Here is a 20,043-nt window from a genome sequence, read left to right as displayed (position 1 = left end):
TACGTTTGATACGTTCCATTGATTCCCTTCCAGCCATACAATGAGCCCGTCCTCCTATAGCGCCTCCTACCAGCCTCCTCTGATTTACATTTCATATGGCTGAACAACTGCCTACACGAGACGAGCCGACTTTGCTGCAGGGATACTCCATGCACTTTTTTTCTCCAAGTGAATGTTGCCATCTAGTGGACATTTGAATGACCTGCAAACCAACAACATTTGTTTGTCGTCCAAGGCAAGCCAATTATACCTCACTCTATTGTTCATTCAGAAGTGCCCATATAGCCTCTCATCCTTCATAGTCATACACTAATTTTACTACTCAGGTTCTATGTTTTTATAATTATACAGTGTCATTGTGCAGTAGACGGATGGTGGGGAAATTAGGCAAAAGGCTTTCCTATTTCATTAGATTGATGTGAAAATAGTCTACAATATAGGCTGAATAAATTCTCAATTCGCCAATGAAATTGTCAAATAAATGATTGAGTAGTCGGCTTTCTGATCTCATATGTAATGGGTTTACCAGGCAAATGTCACTCCTTAACCAAAAGTGCAAGGTCACTCCTTAAGGGAAAACCCGCTGGAATAGCAGTCCATTACGTCACTGTCAGCTGCTCTGTGGGTCAGTTCGAGGGTGTCACTAACGCAGCCTATTCACTGACTTCCTAAATGTATAGATTCATCTACGGTTTTTGAAGGCAAACCAGCGTAAATTTATCCATTTGATTGAAGATTTGATCATTACACACCCCTTATTGTGACGTGACGCTAGGACAGGGAAATGCTGTAAACCAATAACAAGTCCGAAGAAAAACGAAACAGAAGTATTTTAATCTTCGACAAGAAGTATCCGAGTTCTTTCAAGGTGTATTTTAATCACGTGTGAGTATTGAAATTGCGATTAATTTGTTAGGCCTAGGTGTAATGTGACGCACTAACAGTTTGGGAAGTATGATTTCGTTCTCACCTTGTTTTTACCCAAGCTAGCTAAAGAACCTGTCAAATATGGTACATTGTTTTATCGTTGAAGGTAAGGTTAGGTAGAATTTCAAATGAGGAAGTGAAAGAGAAAGGAGTAGGAGAAAAGGGGGCAGCCTTGACAGCTGTCAGTCAACCCATGTTCTGAGTCGGTAGTGTAGCAGTTTTTGATGTGTTACGTTATTTTAGAGTATTTGGGGGTTAGCCCCGACTGGGACTGAACCACCGGTCCAGCGAAAGCCAACACCTTATGACGCGTTCAAACAAACTGGAAAATCTTCCGAGTTAAATGCGTTCATGACAACTGGGTATTCGGAGAAAAAAAACGAGCTCCGACTTGAAAGTGTTTTGAACGGTCATCCAACTCGGAATTCCAAGTTGGGAACTCGGGCCTCTTTCTAGAGCGCCGACTTCCCGAACCTTAAGATCACTGACGTCATGATTCGACCTCGTTTTTTCCCTAGCTCCCAGTTGTCTTGAAAGCACAATAAACCCAGGGGTGTCAAACTCATTCCATGGAGGGCAGAGTGACTGCTGGTTTTTGGTTCCTCCTTTCAATTTGTGTCCAATTAAGACCAACAACCAAGTGAGGGGAGTTCCTAACTAATCAGTGACCTTAATTTAGCAATCAAGTACAAGGGAGGAGTGAAAACCAGCAGACAATTAGCCCTCCATGGAATGACACACAACCTTTTTTTGACACATAACCTTTACAGTTTAACCAGTGTTTCCCAAACCCGGTCCTCGCAACCCTAAGGGGTGCACGTTTTGGTTTTTGCCCAAACGTTTGATGATTAGTTGATTATTTGAATCAGTTGTGTAGTGCTGGGGAAGAAATGGAAACGCACACCGAAATTGGGAAACACTGAGTGAGGTCCGTTACACCAAAAGGTCTGAACCCCTCGAGGAGTTCGCTAGGTGTTCCTTTAAGGTCGCTACAATATACACTCAGTCACAGACCTGTGGAGATGTATTAAATGACATGAAAAGTGGCTAGCACACTCAGGCAGGCTGCTGAGCTTCCTACCCCCTGACAGCTGCTGATAAGATTATTCAATAACGGATATTGCCCAGTGTACATGAGTCATTGTGTGCAATAGTATTCCTTCACACCTCTGACAGGGCATGTGCTGTTGTTTTGATGCATGCAGATCTAGGGAATATATAACATTTGATTGTCCTTGCACGGGGCTTCCCTAGAATCAGAATCCCTATTCTCATTCTAGTGTATTCCATAGTCTGAGAATGTATTGTCCATTTGCATGTCTCCACACCTCCTCACCTTGCTGTAGAGTGATGGCGTCCAGCTCCCCCATGGTGAACGGGGACATCTCCCGGGGTCCTAGCTCCCACCCCGGCCACAGCCCCACCACAGGCACCCTGGAGGAAACGCTGCAGCAGATGAACTGCCTCATCCAGGAGAACCGAGACCTGAAGGGTGAGGCATGGAGAGGGGATCAGAATGTGGTTCAGCCTTAAAGCTCATTGAGAATCTACTGTATGGGGCGGGGACATTAGGATGTTATGGCATATGAGGTTCTGATTGTCTTGCATTGGCTGATTATGTGATTATTATGTGATTATGAGACTGCTCTGTGTGCGTTCTACAGTAATGTACTCTCTGTGTATCTTCCCCTGTAGAGGCGCTGAAGCAAACCAACATGTCGATGAAGGAGCGCTTCGAGGGTCTGTCTGTGTGGAGGGAGAAGCAGAGGGAGGAGAAGGTGTTCCTGGAGGGGAGGCTGGATGAGGCGCGCGGCCGCATGGAGGCCCTCTCCTCACACAACCAGGAGCTCAGCATGAAGGTGGAGGAGCTGGAGGGAGGAGAAGGAGAGGGGAAGGGACAGGTGAGAGAGGGAGAAAGGGAAGGCTAATGTTCACAAGGTTACTCTGGCTAGACCACATATTCACCTTATTAAGGAAGAAATTATTGTATGGAGGATGGATGATTTTCTGTAGATTTAGCTAGATTTTGTATAACAAAATAAGAGGCTTGGAAAAGAAAGATGGTGTGTTTTTTATATATAGTAGAATATGGATAGATAGATATACTGCTGGGCAGACTGTTTTGTCTTATCTGTGCTGTGTCACCTCCAGGCCGAGACAGCCAATCAGAATGCAGAACTGGAGGCGCTGCGTGCCCAACTGGTGCGTCTGCAGGCTGAGAAGAATGACCTGGTGGCCATGAACTCTGAACTCCAGCTCAAGACAGGTCAGGAGTCAGAGGATGACTCCTTCATAGAGATCAGGTTTGCTGTGAGTAACACTCACTCACTCCATCCATTCATATTATAAGGGTGTGTGTCTTGATTTTAGCACTGCTGTGTGTGTGTGTGTGTGTGTGCAGAAAGAGGATACTGGAAAGGAGCTGTATCATAATGAAAGGGACCCCAGGTATGACATGAGTGTATCCAGGCAGGAGTCTGAGGAGCTGACTGTCAGCCAGCTGCTCCAGTCCCTGAGGAAGGAGACCCAGAGGGTGGAGAGGCTACAAATCGAGCTCCAGGCTACCAGATCCAGGTAGGCCGCATTTCTGCCTGGGCTTATGTTTGGGTGGAACCAAAGACTGATGTTCCTATGTCTTTCAGAATCACAGAGCTGGAGGAGAAAGAAACTAACACGGAGAGCTCCACACAGACCTCACTACTGCCAGAGGTGGTTTCCCCTGCACTAGCCACCACAGCATGTGGTACTGAGCCAGAACCAGCGGAGACGCCCCAACATAAGTCTGGGAAGGAGAAGGTAGATACACAGATATGCTGGTTAAGAGCTTGTCTCTCACCCTGTAAGAACAGGGATTGAAATTGAGATTGAAATGTATTCATGTACAGTATGTAATAGGGATTTTCCAGGTGATTTAAAATAAGTTGCAGATAAAGTAAATCAATGTGGTTTAATACAAGTTGCAACAGGGAGACACCTCCAGCACAGAAGCAGAGAAGCAGGCCCTTATATTCTCGTCTCACAGCACCAATGTTCTGTAAAAAAACAGCTGAGAGGCTTGTAGGAAGTCACAACATCAGCTGCTACAGAATCACACTGTCCCAGAATATAATAAGAATCAGTGTCCTCGGTCCTTGTACCTCCAGTCTGGCGTCAATCACTCTCAGACATGAACAATCCATAACATTCAGTATCAAGTCTAGTGACCATCAACTAGAACACAAATGAGTGTCCTAAATGTAAAAAAACTGGAAAGCATGTGTATTACAGGAAGAGAAAACACAAATGTGCTAAGCGTTGTGTTATTTACTCTTAACTGAATATTAACTTTATTAAATGTCCCCATTACAATGTCCTGACCCTTAGCTTCTCGGTCAGAACTGTCAGTTTGAAGGACTGTTCTCTGTTATGTGTCAGGCTGTGTCAGAGGTGGAGAATCTGAAGGCTCAGATGATGACCCTGTTTAATGAGCTACAGCAGGCTCAGAGCAAACTGGGCGAGGCAGAGGGCATGAAGAAGAACCTGCAGGACAGGTGAGAGAGACGGGGAGAGGGAGGGCTACATAGACAATGAAAACATGTAAACTATGCTAACCTTGCTCATTCCCTTTCCCCCAATACACCCTTTCGCTTTGCTTCTATCCCGCTCTCTGTATTTCTCTCTCTGTGTAGATGTAGGGATGTGGAGCAGGAGGTGGTGACTCTGACAGCCCAGCTGGTAGAGAAGCAGGAGGTACAGAGTGAGAATGACAGACTGAAGCTGCAGGTGGACAGCATGAAGGCCCAGAGCCAGCTAGAGCAGAGGAAGGCTGGAGAGGAGAGGTGGGACAACAGTCAAGCATGCACACTCTCACTCAGACATATGCCTACTCCCCCTGACACTGTTGGTCATTGGGCCATTCCCTAGGGTGGGGTCTTGGGACAGAAATTCCCTGCTCCTCTTTTGAACCCCCCCCTATCAGTTTCCACTGGTCAATGCCATGAGTTTCTATATCTAAATACTCCTTAGTCATCATGAGTCAGTTGCCCCTCCCCTCCTCAGGACTAACCTGACCCAGCTGAAGGATGCCTACACCAAGCTATTCGAGGACTACAACGAGTTGAAGCAAGAGAGCAAGAACCGAGAGGTGACCACACTACTTAGCCTCTGTTAAACAGAATTTTTTTTAGTTTGGCACTTTGCACTGTTTTGTCCTTTGTCAAAATGGTATGGCATGGTGAAGGTGATGAATCTGACCGTTGCCCTCTGTGTGGCCTCCAGCCACTGGTCACTAAGGAGGTGGGAGACCTGCAGACCAGACTGGATGCAGCAGAGAAGGCCCTGGCTGCTAAGCAACAGCAGATAGATGTCATGAAGCAGGAGATGTATCAGAAGGAGAAGGAGCTGGAGACGATCTCTGTGTTCCAGGCTCAGGTTGGTTTTCTGTGTGTGTTCTCCATCTAGTTGTGTGTGTTTCTGTGTGTCATGTGAATTATTCTGCGTTGAGCTGGAGGTTTGTGTGGTGTGTGTGTGTGTGTGTGTTCTCACACTTGGAAAAAGGTTAAACCATTGTTATTTACTTACAGTGAACTCTGTGTGAACATTTGGAGTTGTACAGACTCTCTGAGTGACTGTCAGTGAAGGCAGCTTCTTTGTTAAACCAGTAATTCAATTGAGGCTAAGTACCCTTCCAAAAAAGTTGTTCCTATATAATATAAACATGTTCCAAATAACATGTTTATATTTTCATAAGGTGTCTTTCTTAAAAAATATTTTAAAAAGTATACTTCTGACTGGCTTGATTTTTAAATGTGAATATGCATTAATGAATGAAAGAATTCAATGAAACACAAGAAAGAAGGTAGTAGGCAATCTTTACTCATCATTTGGGTCAAGAATGCAATAATCAGCTGTAATATCAGCAGTTTGACTTCCGTGTGCAGTACTGGTATCTCCAACGACGGTCTCTGAAAATACACAATACATTTTGAGGTAAACATTCTTGTTGTTGAAACATCGCTCCCCTGACCTACATCACACATTGTACTCACTTATAATAATTTGAATGGTAGCTTCCGGCCCCAACTAGGTAGTTCAGGCCTGGGACTTGCCAAGAGATGACCTCATCAAAGTAGTTGACGTAGGGGGTCCACTGACAGTCCTGGTTACAGTAGCTGTTGACTCGACAGCAGTAGAACTTCCACCTGTGACACAGTGATGGAAATCATACATGTATAGTATAACACACAGTCACGATTGTCAAATACTTGTTTTCTTTCAAATACTTCAGTGGCACTTGATGGAATAACCAATTGAACATAGGATCTGGTAAACGTTGTCTACTCACCTTCTGTCCTCATGGGGGTTGGAATGATAGCTGTTCACCCCAGTGAGGACATAGTTATTGGGGCATTTGAAGCTGAACTCTTGTTCTAAGTCATTTACGTAAGGAGACCAGTGGCACTCAGGCTCTGAGACAAATGTGTCTTTGCACTCAAAGTCCCACACACGGTCTTCATAGGAGTTGTCATGCTGACTGAAATTAGATATATGACAATGCACATACATATTAATAGTTGAAATGATTTGAAAACAAAAAATGCATTGAAGTTTTAATTTGTTGATATGCCCAATATCAACAGTGCAGCGCACCTACTGGTCTATGCAGAACAATGAGATCATTTGGTTTATAATTGGTGATGAAAAGTAAAACGGCGCTAATGATTAGAGTAGACATTTCATTTTGGGAATCTGTGCCGTCATTTTGGTAGAAGATTGATAGTAAGCAGATAAGAGCCTTTGGACTTTTCTCACCTATTTATGTGGGAGATGGATTTTCTTGAAGGGCAGTTAAACTGTAAGGGCTGGTCAAATTGGTTTTCCCATCGGAGTTCTGCAACACACATGCAAGGGAACAATAATCTGATAACATATACTGTAACACAGCATCATAATGTACAAAGAGTAATTGTATGGTAATGGTAGTATGCACATCCTAGACATAGTACACACATCCTAGACATTTTGGTTACTCACTCTTCATGTATGTGGGCTGTAAGACAAATTTATTTTATTTTTTCCTGATAACCAACCTCATACACTAAGAAATGAATACTTCATTCAGCCTACAACTTAAAACAGCCTACCTTGCCCGCTGACCAAGACTCCAGCAAGAAGCAGAATATAGAAATTGGGTCCGTTCATGGCTTCTTTGAGGAGTGTGATCTCAACAAAACAGCACAAGTGAGGTTAATGCTCCACTTATAGAACTAGACCCAAGCGTTGTCCTTGAATAATGTTTGAGCAGGTGTATTGCTGGCATCATTCCAAATTAGTTTGCAACAACATTTCTCAGAAACATACATTTTTCATGAACTATCCCTCTTAACTCTTGAGTTATGGTTTACGACCCCCCCCCCAGGGGCTTGTTGGTTGGTTGTTAGTCCCACAATTATACAACATTTACAAGATCTTTGAATATGAATTTTTATTTGGCTGAAATTAAATTTATAACCAATACACTCCATTCTGTACATGGCATTCACATTTATATCTGTACAACAATACAACCACACCTTTTAGAATTATTGACACATTTAGACAAATGTTTTGTCTGTCTGTGATTTTCTATGCGTGCGTATCATTTTAATAATTTTGTGTGTGTTATTTGTTGTCCAGGCGGAGGTGTACTCGTCTGACTTCTATGCGGAGCGAGCAGCTCGGGAGAAGATTCACGAAGAGAAAGAACGTCTGTTTGCTCAGCTGGAGTTTGTCAAGAAACAGAACACTCAGCTACAGGACGAGATGGACTCACTGGGCAGGTGAGCATCAGATTATATATTGGTCATGTGATCAGACTGGTCATATTAGGTCCGCTCACTGCCATTTTGGATCCACCGCCTGACTACGACTGGTTTCTGTAGGCAATCTCTGAGCGATATGCAGAGAAGACACATGCCACATGGAGGCAATCCACATGGAGGTGCTGGTCCACACAACATGGAAGGAGCCAGAGGTACAGGACAGTACCTGGCTTTAACAAGGTTGAAGCCAGGGCACATCATATTGTTTTCTGCCAATTAAATGTGATCTCGTATTTATTTTATCATGAAAACCCTCTGCTCCTCTCCATCTCACATTATTTACAACAACGATAAATTATGTAATTATATGTGTGTGTGTTTGTGTGTGTATATAAGGGAATACAGTTACCATACCACTGTGTGTCTGATAGGTGGTGATGCCAGGGACTGGCAGCAGCAGGGGAATATACCGGAGCACGTCTGCCCCAAGTGTAACGAGATCCTACCAGACCTGGACAGCCTGCAGATTCACATCATGGACTGCATCATCTGAGCCGTCATCATAGTCATCAGCAACAACAAAGACAACTGCCGCAGATGCACCATAATCTGATTCTTCTTCATCATCATCCGATTTATTGCAGAGTAAAATGGCGCCTTTATGCTCTAAAAAGTGTGTTTATTTTGCAGTTCAGGGCTATGTTGCTCTGGTCTATGTTTTAGAACATATAACATGTGTTCTTACAGTGCACAACTAGACACACTTTTTTTTGTTAGAGGGGTGAAAAAGATCCTGTAAAATGTATCACGTTTATTATGCTGTTAGGTGATAAATGGAGAACTGGAATATGTATTTTAAGTTTGGTAACTTTTTTTTCTTATTGACAGCTGTCACTTTGTTTCTTGCTAAAGCGTTATTTTTGAATTGTTTTATTAAATGCTTATTATGGTTTTTCGGGTGGTTCAATTTAATCCGGCTGTAATTCTGTTTCGATGAAGGTTATGACTAGATTACAATTACAGCATAGACATTTAGTTTTGAATAATTCGAAAATCTATTGCTTCAACGGAGGGAAGGATGCCTAAGACACTTTAATGTTGTTTTTTGTAAATGTATATTGCACATACATTTTATCCATCGTCATGGTTTGTACATTTATAATTAAACCTATTTACAGCTTATGTAGCCTGCAGGAAGTATGACTATGCAAGGGAGTGTGTACTGTATTAACTAACTACTAACTAATGTATCCAGATGTATTTACAAATCCTGTGATTCTGTAAAATAATTATGAAAATATGTAATAAAGGTGTTATTGGTACAGTAGGCTGTTTCTGTCTGTTGTTGCGCACACATCTGATGGCACCTGAAAAATGCAACACGAGAGTACCCACCATAGATATAGAACAGAATCCGCTTTATATCTATGGTATAAAGCAGCTCGAGCTGCAACAAACACTCAAACTGAACAGTTTTATTTCAATCTCTTCATTCAAAGACTCAATCATGGACACTTACTGACAGTCTCTACCTTCTTGCCCTTGCTGTTGTCGGTGCCCGATAATGTTTGTACCATGTGCTGCTGCCATGCTATGTTGTATTTGGTCTCATTATGTAGTGTCGTGTTGTCTCTCTGATCGTGATGTGTGTTTTGTCCCATCTTTTTTGTGAGTGGAAACATCTACCACATACTTTGTGTACAGGCAAAATAGTAGCCACTATTCTATTTGATAGGGGTCCTTCGTTTAGCGCCAGATTTCAGTTCTTTCTCAGTAGTATTTTGAAGAAACGAGGATAGCTAGCTGGAGAAGTCCCTGAAACCATCAAGTAAGGTGAACAATATAATTATTTGCAAGAAAAATTCGTTTTCTTGGTCACTACACACAAAGTATACAATCGACAACGTAATTTGACCTGAAGTGACCGTCATTATCTCAAAGTGACACTGTTGCGGGCCGTGTGTCATTGCTTGCTACATTGTTGCTACCGCGGCTATCGCACTGTCTGGAGTGTAGATCATATTCATAATGTGTTTGCTAGCTTGCTGTACGCGTTGTTGCTAGTATAAGCGTTGTGAAAAATCGGATAACTTATTTCGATGTCAGTAGGAAACAGATAATGGGAGAGAATATACATAATGGAAATTGTGAAGCTTTAGCTAGCCTTGTCCATAAATAACAGTTAATGACATGTCAATAAACACTTGTGTCTTCGGGATATGACTGTTAAAATACCTGTGTATTTTTTTCCCCTAGATCTGCTTTTTAATCGGGAAAGGCTTGATCTTAAAATTCCAGGAAATGGATGGTAAGGGATACAACTCGCGTGTCTGTGGTTGGTTGGGGGCTTAATCAATATATGGCTTTGATCAAAACAAAACTCTATAACACTGTGTGTGTGTCAGGTGATGATGACCTGGACCTTCTAACAGAGCTGCTGGCTGAGAACGAGGCTGGAGAGGAGCAGCAGGCTAGCCAGGAAGCGGAGGACAACCTAGATGACCTGTTTGACAACGATGATGATGATGAAGAGTACAGGGAGGGACTGGAGGGGGAGGGTGGGGAGAGGGAGGAAGAGGATGGAGCCGGTGCTCTCTTTGGAGATGTGGATGGCATTGAAGAGGAGGAAGAAGTTGAAACACAGCCGTCTGTAGGGGAGGCTCCGGACAACCTCAATAAATCCCAAGAAGATTTACAAGGTTTGTCCACAAGGAGTTCAGTACCTCAAAAGGATTACGATAGTGCTGTAGCGTAGCATTAACACCTATAGTATGTATAGAGTAAATGTTTCTAAAATGCAGATACCTACTCTTAAAGTATGTCAGCTTCACACACGGTCTCTTTTGCTTTTTAACTCATGGCAGCTTTCAGGTTCTAATCTTATTTGGGTGTGTTTCTGTGTGTTCTCAGAGGAGCTGAGGTGTATGCAGGAGCAGATGCAGAGGCTGCAGCAGCAGCTAGAGGCCTCCCAGAAGAGCTCTACAGCCACCTCTATCCCAAACAGCATCCCAGGAACAAAGGCACCTTCTAAAGCTAACACTCCCTCACAGGGTCCCCCCAAACAAAGCTCCTCCAAGCCAGTTCGTCCCACACAGAAGACCAAGCCCCAAGCAGGTATTACTTTCATATGTTTTTTTGTGTTTCAGGATGTATTCTCATCAAAGTCAAGGCTGACCTTACAGGAACACAGTGGCGACTTACCATGTCATGTAAGGAGCATCTGTGTAAAGTGTAATGGGTGACGGTGGTGCCTGTGGATGTGTGTTTTAAAGGAATCTCTTCATCTTTTGTTTTTGACAGTAGGAAAGCCCTCGTCTGCCCCAGACCAAGGAGACGGCACCAAGCTACAGGAGTCCTCCGACTTCACCGCTCAGCTCAACAACGCTGACCTGTTCAAACGCAAAGGTCAAAGGACAGCTCACCAGGTCCAGCCCAGCGCTACAGCAGCCGCTACAGACACCAGAGGTCCACTGGTGGAGATTAAGACTCACAGCTCCTTCCAGCCAATAGCAAGCAGTAGTAGGACCAACAGTACTCTACGTTCATCGCTACCTTCCCAGTCCAATGCTGCTGCGGCCCTGTCCGCCGTACGACAGGCCAACCCCCTTCCATCTCTCCCTAAAGACGTCGCCATCGAGAAGTACTCTGGACTGCGGCTGAGGTCAGAGCACACACACACTCATCTACCTGTAACACACACACACTCATCTATCTGTAACACACACACACACACACACACACACACACACACACACACACACACACACACACACACACACACACACACACACACACACACACACACACACACACACACACACTCATCTACCTGTAACACACACACACACACACTCATCTACCTGTAACACACACACATCAACTACCTGTAACACACACACACACACACACACACACACACACACTCATCTACCTGTAACACACACACACATACTCATCTATCTACCTGTAACACACACACACACACACTCATCTACCTGTAACACACACTCATCTATCATCTACACAATCTCATCTACCTGTAACACACACAAACTCATCTACCTGTAACACACACATAAACACTCCAAGGTTTCTTGTCCGAAGCTCAGATCTGGATTCTGATTGGTTCGTTGGTTTCAGGCGACCACGCGTGTCCTCCACGGAGATGGACCGTAAGATGGCCGACCGCAAGCTGATCCGGCTCTCCCAGTTGCCTGAGCGCCTGGCCCGGGAGAAGCTGGAGGAGTGCGACTGGGTCACCTTCGCTGTGCTGGTCAACAAAGCCACACCACAGAGCAACAGCAGTGTAAGACCAGAATTATTCAACTTTTATTTAACTAGGCAAGTCAGTTAAGAACAAATTCTTATTTACCATGACAACCCACTGTTCCCCAGTAGGCCAACTGCCTTGTTCAGGGGCAGAATGACAGATTTTTACCTTGTAGACTCTGGGATTCGATCCAGCAACCGTTCGGTTACAGACCCAACGCTCTAACCACTAGGCTACCTGCCGCCCCAAATTACCCCATCTATACCACAGGAAGTTGGTGGCACCTTAATTGGGGAGGATGGGCTTGTGGTAATGGCTGGAGTGGAATAGGTGGAATGATATCAAATACATCATACACATGTTTTCCAGGTGTTTGATGCCATTCAATTTGCGTCATTCTGGCCATTATTGTGAGCCGTCCTCCCCTCAGCAGCCTCCACTGCTCCATACTGTATACCATCATACAACTTGACAGTAGGTCAATGATCATGTGGTTTTATTGACATGGACACTCAGGACTCCAGAAGTAGGTAAGGTTGACCAATGTTCATTAAAACAAGGCATTGACTTGACAAGAAGTGGGCCTGCCTGTATTCATTTCAGATGGGTCAGAGATGGCAGCGCTAAGACTTGCCTCCCTCCCTCCCTCCCTCCGCTCACAGGGTAAGACGTTCAGCATCTGGAAGCTGTCTGACCTCCATGACCTGGAAGTGTACGTGTCTCTCTTCCTGTTTGGGGAGGTGCATAAGGAGCACTGGAAGACTGAGCCAGGCACCGTCATGGGCATCCTCAACCCCAACCCCATGAAGGCCAAAGACGGATATGACGGGGTGAGTGTGTGTGTCTGTGTTTACTTTCTCTGTAGTGTGTATGTGTGTGTGTTCTCACCATCACTCTATCTTCTCCCACCCCTTCTCTCTCTCTCCCCTCCAGGTGTCTCTGTCGGTGGACCACCATCAGAAGGTGTTGTTGATGGGGGAGGCTCAGGACTATGGCACCTGTAAGGCAGCCAAGAAGAACGGAGACCCCTGCTCTCAGATTGTCAACCTGGTGGGTTTGCCTCTGCATCCAGAAACACACGCAACCTGAACCGCTCAACAGCTCCTCCATCCACTCTCTGACCCACACTGACCCTCAGAACCGACCTAAAGGCTGATCGGTGTCATTCATATATCCTGTGTCAGTCATATACCACCGCCAAATAGAGAGAGGGACATTTGAGAAGTTGTGAAGTGACATAGTTTCTAGCGTTTTCTCTGCAGTATGAGGTGTAGGACTGTTGTCATGTGCTATCGCTCTCTGCAATATGAGGTGTAGGACTGTTGTCATGTGCTATCTCTCTCTCTCTGCAGTATGAGGGTGTAGGACTGTTGTCAGTGCTATCTCTCTCTCTCTGCAGTATGAGGGTGTAGGACTGTTGTCATGTGCTATCTCTCTCTCTCTTCAGTATGAGGGTGTAGGACTGTTGTCATGTGCTATCTCTCTCTCTCTGCAGTATGAGGGTGTAGGACTGTTGTCATGTGCTATCTCTCTCTCTGCAGTATGAGGGTGTAGGACTGTTGTCATGTGCTATCTCTCTCTCTGCAGTATGAGGTGTAGGACTGTTGTCATGTGCTATCGCTCTCTGCAGTAGGAGGGTGTAGGACTGTTGTCATGTGCTATCGCTCTCTGCAGTAGGAGGGTGTAGGACTGTTGTCATGTGCTATCGCTCTCTGCAGTAGGAGGGTGTAGGACTGTTGTCATGTGCTATCGCTCTCTGCAGTAGGAGGGTGTAGGACTGTTGTCATGTGCTATATCTCTCTGCAGTAGGAGGGTGTAGGACTGTTGTCATGTGCTATCTCTCTCTGCAGTATGAGTGCCAGTACTGCCAGTACCACGTCAAGGCCCAGTATAAGAAGATGAGTGCCCAGCGGGCCGAGCTGCAGTCGTCTTTCTCGGGGAAGGCCACGGGGAAGGTCAAGGGGAAGGGCAACAGCCTGAAGGAACGACTGTGTCAGACCGGCTTCCACTACGGAGGCATGTCCTCACCAGCCTGCGCTGCCGCACTGTGAGTGTGTGTGTGTGTCACAGTGAATATTGTGGGCATGTGTGTGTTGGTTGGTCAGTGTGTGTATCATTGTAAACGTCAGTCGTCTCTAAGCAGTGTTTTCCATTAGCGCCGGTAATCAGCCGGTTACAGACTCATTTTAAATCGGCTACTTTTCATTTAAATGTTTCAGTTCGCTAGTCCACCGAGTCCTCTCCCGCTAGAATGAACGATCTGCATCTTCCCGCGCTCTATTGATAGGATAGGCGCCTGTCAGTCACAAAGCGAGCAATGACAGAGAAACGCAGTCTGCTGTCTGTCCCGCCTCCCGGTACAATTAGTGTGCGCTGTGGTTGGTTGCAGTCAGATTTCTTTACACGGAGGAGGGAGAGAGCGTGATGGCCGTGAATTTGCACGTCCCCGTGTCATGTAAGTGGTAACCGTGAGCCAAATTCAGGTTTTCTGCCACATTCATTTCTTTTCTTTTGCGTGTTTCACATAGCCAGCCACGCGGAGTCATGACCCAAAGGCTATTTACTGTGCTTTGATTGACAACTAAACAGCAAGTGTTGACTGGTTTTTAAAAGGTGTCGAAGTGACTTGAATTAAGTCTCCTACATCCCTTTGCCATTCATAAATCCTGCAGCGTGGTTATATGTCCGTGGTGTCGCATCAGACAAGTAAAGCGAAGGATTTCCTAGGTTTCCTTTGCCAGGATGTCGGGGTGTGCTCCACGGCGACTCTAACGTGAGTGGCTCTCGTCTCGTCAGTCGGTGTAGCCTACCCAATGGCATCGTTGAGAGGCTCTGTCATTTGGCGCCCTTATTTGCATAGGCTACTGGTAGGCCGAGGCTTTTTGGCAAATATCTGCAGGTAAATTGTGAAAACATTTGATGAAGATGGTGAATCATCACTGCAGGGACGTTAGGTGGTGGAGAGCATTCTGGTCCAAATATGATAATTAGGGCCCTCACGGAATCCAGGTATTAAAACAGAATTAAACAACTTTCAAACATTTATTGACCTTTAGTAGGGAACCAACTAAATGTATTGAACATTTATTAATTTGCCCAAGTTTATCATAATGCATGAACAGAATGCAATACCACAACACATTTTTCTAATCTGGGAGGTAAACTCGATAATGTATTCAATAATTTTGCTGTGTATTTCAGGTGGAATCAGGGTATTACACTGTACCAGAGGCCATCAAAATAGAGCTCCTGGCTGGCTAATCTTTCTGTTTTTGGCTGGCTACTCTTTCTGTTTGGCTGGCTGGCTACTCTTTCTATTTTTGTCTGGCTACTCTTTCTGTTTGGCTGGCTACTCTTTCTGTTTGGCTGGCTACTCTTTCTGTTTGGCTGGCTGGCTACTCTTTCTGTTTGGCTGGCTGGCTACTCTTTCTGTTATTGGCTGGCTACTCTTTCTGTTTGGCTGGCTACTCGATGTAGTTGTGGAAAGCACTGCTCTATGTGTTTGGCTGGCTACTCTTTCTGTTTGGCTGGCTGGCTACTCTTTCTGTTATTGGCTGGCTACTCTTTCTGTTTGGCTGGCTACTCGATGTAGTTGTGGAAAGCACTGCTCTATGTGTTTGGCTGGCTACTCTTTCTGTTTGGCTGGCTGGCTACTCTTTCTGTTATTGGCTGGCTACTCTTTCTGTTATTGGCTGGCTACTCTTTCTGTTTGGCTGGCTACTCGATGTAGTTGTGGAAAGCACTGCTCTATGTGTTTGGCTGGCTACTCTTTCTGTTTGGCTGGCTGGCTACTCTTTCTGTTATTGGCTGGCTACTCTTTCTGTTATTGGCTGGCTACTCTTTCTGTTTGGCTGGCTACTCGATGTAGTTGTGGAAAACACTGCTCTATGTGTTTGTCTGCGCTGTGAGTCAGTATGTGTGTGTTTGTATTGTGTTCACTTATGTGCACCTTCGTTCCTGTCTAGGTCTGCGTCTGGCCCTAAGCAGCCCACCCAGACCACGCTAGGAAACCTGTTTGTGAAGGGATCAGACCAGCTGGCCAGCCAGGCCAAGAGACTGGGTAAGACTGGGGGAGGTGGAGGGAGTGAGAGGGGGCCAAGAGACTGGGTAAGACTGGGGGAGGTGGAGGGAGTGAGAGGGGGCCAAGAGACTGGGTAAGACTAGGGGAGGTGGAGGGAGTGAGAGGGGGCCAAGAGACTGGGTAAGACTGGGGGAGGTGGAGGGAGTGAGAGGGGGCCAAGAGACTGGGTAAGACTGGGGGAGGTGGAGGGAGTGAGAGGGGGCCAAGAGACTGGGTAAGACTGGGGGAGGTGGAGGGAGTGAGAGGGGGCCAAGAGACTGGGTAAGACTGGGGGAGGTGGAGGGAGTGAGAGGGGGCCAAGAGACTGGGTAAGACTGGGGGAGGTGGAGGAAGTGAGAGGGGGCCAAGAGACTGGGTAAGACTGGGGGAGGTGGAGGGAGTGAGAGGGGGCCAAGAGACTGGGGGAGGTGGAGGGAGGGAGAGGGGGCCAAGAGACTGGGTAAGACTGGGGGAGGTGGAGGGAGTGAGAGGGGGCCAAGAGACTGGGGGAGGTGGAGGGAGTGAGAGGGGGCGAGAGAGGTTTAAGACTGGGGGAGATGGAGGGAGTGAGTGGGGGGTGAGAGAGGTTTAAGATGGGGAGATGGAGGGAGTGAGTGGGGGGTGAGAGAGGTTTAAGACTGGGGGAGATGGGGGGAGTGAGTGGGGGGCGAGAGAGGTTTAAGACTGGGGGGGAGGGAGTGAGTGGGGGGCGAGAGGTTTAAGACTGGGGGAGATGGAGGGAGTGAGTGGGGGGTGAGAGGGGTTTAAGACTGGGGGAGATGTGGGGGGTGAGAGAGGTTTAAGACTGGGGGAGATGGAGGGAGTGAGTGGGGGGTGAGAGAGGTTTAAGACTGGTGCTCTTTCTTCATGTGTTTGATTGTTTTTCAGCCATGAAGTCTAACGAGGTGTCTGGCTGCTCAGACGACTTCAAGGACCTGTTATCCATGCCTACCCCGGGAGCCCTCCAACTGAAGAGACACCTCACCAAACCCCCAGGTAACTGGCTCAATCAAGCAGACCAGACCAAACGCATGAACACATCAGATGGGCTATCTGGAGACTAGAGAAAGACAGGAGGGCTTTAGAAGGAAACACATTCTTTAATATTTTTTTTTACCTTGGTGTGTATTCTCCCTGCTTGTCAATGCATTAGAATTACTGTACATCATCTTTCTCTCTTCATCCCCCCTTTCTCTCTTCTTCCACCTCTCTCACTCCCCCAGGTTCCAAGAGCTCAGCTGGTGCAGGGGTCCAGTCCATCTCTGCCTCTGACCTCCTGAAGCAGCAGAAACAGCAGCAGAAGCAGCTCTTAGAGAACCGCAGGCGCCGGGCAGAGGAGATCCAGCAGAGGGTCCTCCAGAACTCAGGCAGGGCGGGGGTCCCCGGGGCCTCTCCCCCATCTAGAGGGACCCTCCTGTCCCCTAAGTCTGCCTCAGAGGTCCCCAAAGCCACCCAGAGCCCCACCGCCCCCCACACCCCAACACTGGGCAGGGGTTTTAACGAGGGAGATGATATCTTGTTTTTTGATCACACCCCTCCTCCGCCCCCGACGCCACACAGCCTATCAGCAGCCAAGGTAGGTGGTGCTCATCCTATCACATGCTTTCATGCTTAGCGTACACTTGCACTGTTGATTTGACTGTAGAATGTGATGTCATAGAGAGGCTAGAGTTCAAAGGTCACAGAGGTTGGAGGTTAAAGGTGAAGCTGCCCCTCTCCTTTCTAGTTGGCTGCTCTGAAGAAGCTGAGAGTGAAGGGGGCTGGGCTAGCCAAAGAAGACCCCAACGCTGTGAAGAGGAAGAGGAGCAGCAGCACTGACATCACCACCAGGGTGCAGAAGAACCTGTCCTCGCCCGATGGTACACACCTGAGCACACACCTGAGCACACACCTGAGCACACACCTGAGCACACACACACACACACACACACACACACACACACACACACACACACACACACACACACACACACACACAGAGAGAGTCCCTGTTCTTACCCATCCTCTGGGATCTGCCTCTGTACAGGTGAACAGCCTGGGGCCAAGGAGGAGGAGCCAGCCCAGAAGAAGAGGCGGGAAAAAATGGACTACGTCCAATCAGAGGAGTTCAAGAAGATCCTCAACGCCAAGTCCCGGCACGGGGCCGAGCTACAGGCGGTGAGATAGCAATTACGTAACCATAGCAGCCTAGTGCAACTGCTCCCTTCTCTGTGTAACAGTGTAATGATTCCCCCTTATCTCTAGCCCAGTGTTATAATAGTTCCCCTCTCCTGTAATGATTCCCCCTTCCCCTAGTCCAGGGTTAACGTTTCCTCTCTCTCTCTTTAGGCAGAGTACCAGCAGCAGGAGAGTTACTTTGACCCCCTGGTGAAGAAGGAGGCGATGGAGGACAAGATGAGGAGCATCAGAGAGCAGAAGTGTCGAGCCGTCAGCTGTAAAAAGGTCCGTGTCCAATCACAGGTCTTATTCTCTAGTGTCATCAGCTGTCCTGCCGTTTAAATCACCAGTTAACCACCAAACCAAACCAACGGTTTTATTCTGTTGAGTCAAAATCTACTTCTGGGATTTGAACCATCAGCTTTCCTTGACGTAAGTCAGATGAAAGCCCCATCTTCGAGCACCTCAGAATATTCCCCATGAGCCAACTAGCAATTTAGACCGGTACGATTACAGCGGTCCTAGCAGGATAGCAGATCGGCCAGACTGCTCAGAATTCTAATTCACCTACTAGCAACATGATTTAACCTTCCTGTCAGACCAATATAACTTTACGGCTTAGTACAGGTACGTATTTATCTGTGTTTATCTGTGTCTTGTCTCCAGTGCAAGTACACATACTTCAAGCCTGCTGATCGCTGTGTGGAGGAGAAGCATGAGCTGCAGTGGCACGACGCCACCAAACGCTTCTTCAAGTGCCCCTGTGGACAGAGAGCCATCGCACTGGACCGCCTGCCACACAAACACTGCAGGTGAGACACGTACACACACACGCACGACAGTTTTTTATCACGGCCGGTTGTGCTACAGCTTGGATTCGAACCAGGGGCTGTAGTGACACCTCTTGCACTGAGATACAGTGCCTTAGACCGCTGCGCCACTCAGGAGCCCAGTTGAAAGGCACACTCTCAAACACAATGCAGGTCACGTGCTACTGCGTTCATCAGATATGATAATGCTGTGTTCTCTTATTGCAGTAACTGTGGCCTGTTCAAATGGGAAAGAGACGGCATGTTGAAGGTAAGTGTGGCGTTTCAGTAGGTTAGGAGTTAGGATCCTTCTCCCGTCCGATCGGTCCTTGGTTTGACGACTACTTCGTGTTCCCTAACTGTTTCCTGTTCCCGTCCACAGGAGAAGTCGGGGCCTAAGATCGCTGGGGAGCTGCTGCAGCCTCGAGGTGACGAGCAGCCCAAGTTCCTCAACAGCATGCAGTAGCCCTGGGTCACTGACCATCACCTTCGTCATTGTCTTCATCATATGAAGCGACTGCTGCTGGTGCTGTGGGAGTTTCTCGTGTTATATTTATCTGCACTTCGCTTTTTAAATTGTCCTTTTAATGTTTCTTTTTAATGTCGATGTCATTTTAAGTTGATTAATGGATTTTAAATGGCTGTGTTTTGAATGGATTCAATTGAATTTCCGAATGAGTTGTTTGTTGATCCCTCCTGCTGGGTTTGATGTGAATGTGCTGATTAAATCGTGCTGAGTGATTTACCAACAATCTCCTCCTTTCTCTGACTTGGGCTCGCTGGAAGAAATTGTCTCCGGGGCTAGATTGCGTCCTTACAGTCTAAATAGTAACGGGCTGGGTGAAGAGAGGATAGGGTACGTCTGAACCAGGGAGTCCGCTCACTCTTTTGCGTCTCCCAAATGTGGTGATTTAATAAAGCTTGAAGTGATAGTCTTCCTCATCAAAATGATTAACAGTCGGTTCTATTGATCTAAGCAGGTTGTGTAGAACACAATCTATCAACCACACCATGTGACCAGGTTATGGCTCATATAAGGAA

The 20,043-nt window shown here is 46.5% G+C and overlaps 3 protein-coding genes across 4 annotated transcripts; 2 read left to right on the top strand and 1 right to left on the bottom strand.

Moving 5' to 3' along the window:
- Positions 1 to 625: 625 nt before the first annotated feature.
- On the top strand, positions 626 to 9,033 carry LOC120050055 (optineurin-like). Of its 2 annotated transcripts, XM_038996678.1 has the most exons (13): positions 627 to 885; positions 2,274 to 2,419; positions 2,623 to 2,828; positions 3,079 to 3,237; positions 3,329 to 3,501; positions 3,570 to 3,723; positions 4,342 to 4,457; positions 4,596 to 4,745; positions 4,966 to 5,050; positions 5,185 to 5,337; positions 7,582 to 7,724; positions 7,827 to 7,918; positions 8,138 to 9,033. In XM_038996678.1, exons 2-13 carry the CDS (start codon positions 2,278 to 2,280, stop codon positions 8,257 to 8,259), a joined length of 1,695 nt encoding a protein of 564 aa, XP_038852606.1. In that variant the 5' UTR covers positions 627 to 885; positions 2,274 to 2,277; the 3' UTR covers positions 8,260 to 9,033. The 2 variants fall into 2 exon arrangements, with proteins under 2 accessions (XP_038852607.1, XP_038852606.1); XM_038996679.1 differs by lacking the exon at positions 7,827 to 7,918 and having other exon boundaries at positions 626 to 885; positions 8,138 to 8,250.
- Positions 5,761 to 7,128, bottom strand: LOC120050056 (hemagglutinin/amebocyte aggregation factor-like). The gene is made up of 5 exons (XM_038996680.1): positions 7,050 to 7,128; positions 6,718 to 6,796; positions 6,251 to 6,439; positions 5,955 to 6,107; positions 5,761 to 5,870 (listed from the first exon to the last, which is right to left on the bottom strand). Exons 1-5 carry the CDS (start codon positions 7,105 to 7,107, stop codon positions 5,822 to 5,824), a joined length of 528 nt encoding a protein of 175 aa, XP_038852608.1. The 5' UTR covers positions 7,108 to 7,128; the 3' UTR covers positions 5,761 to 5,821.
- A 452-nt stretch (positions 9,034 to 9,485) lies between the features above and the next one.
- On the top strand, positions 9,486 to 19,767 carry LOC120049403 (protein MCM10 homolog). The gene is made up of 18 exons (XM_038995671.1): positions 9,486 to 9,539; positions 9,963 to 10,014; positions 10,112 to 10,405; positions 10,617 to 10,820; positions 11,007 to 11,367; positions 11,847 to 12,012; positions 12,639 to 12,806; positions 12,910 to 13,026; positions 13,827 to 14,023; positions 15,942 to 16,036; positions 16,925 to 17,032; positions 17,260 to 17,612; positions 17,763 to 17,895; positions 18,063 to 18,193; positions 18,365 to 18,478; positions 18,860 to 19,005; positions 19,231 to 19,273; positions 19,385 to 19,767. Exons 2-18 carry the CDS (start codon positions 10,008 to 10,010, stop codon positions 19,466 to 19,468), a joined length of 2,721 nt encoding a protein of 906 aa, XP_038851599.1. The 5' UTR covers positions 9,486 to 9,539; positions 9,963 to 10,007; the 3' UTR covers positions 19,469 to 19,767.
- Positions 19,768 to 20,043: the final 276 nt, after the last annotated feature.

The sequence above is a fragment of the Salvelinus namaycush genome, chromosome 6, assembly GCF_016432855.1.
Source record: "Salvelinus namaycush isolate Seneca chromosome 6, SaNama_1.0, whole genome shotgun sequence".
Classification (NCBI taxonomy): domain Eukaryota; kingdom Metazoa; phylum Chordata; class Actinopteri; order Salmoniformes; family Salmonidae; genus Salvelinus; species Salvelinus namaycush.
The sequence above is the reverse complement of the archived record's forward strand: the minus strand, read 5'-3'. Positions and strand labels throughout refer to the sequence as shown.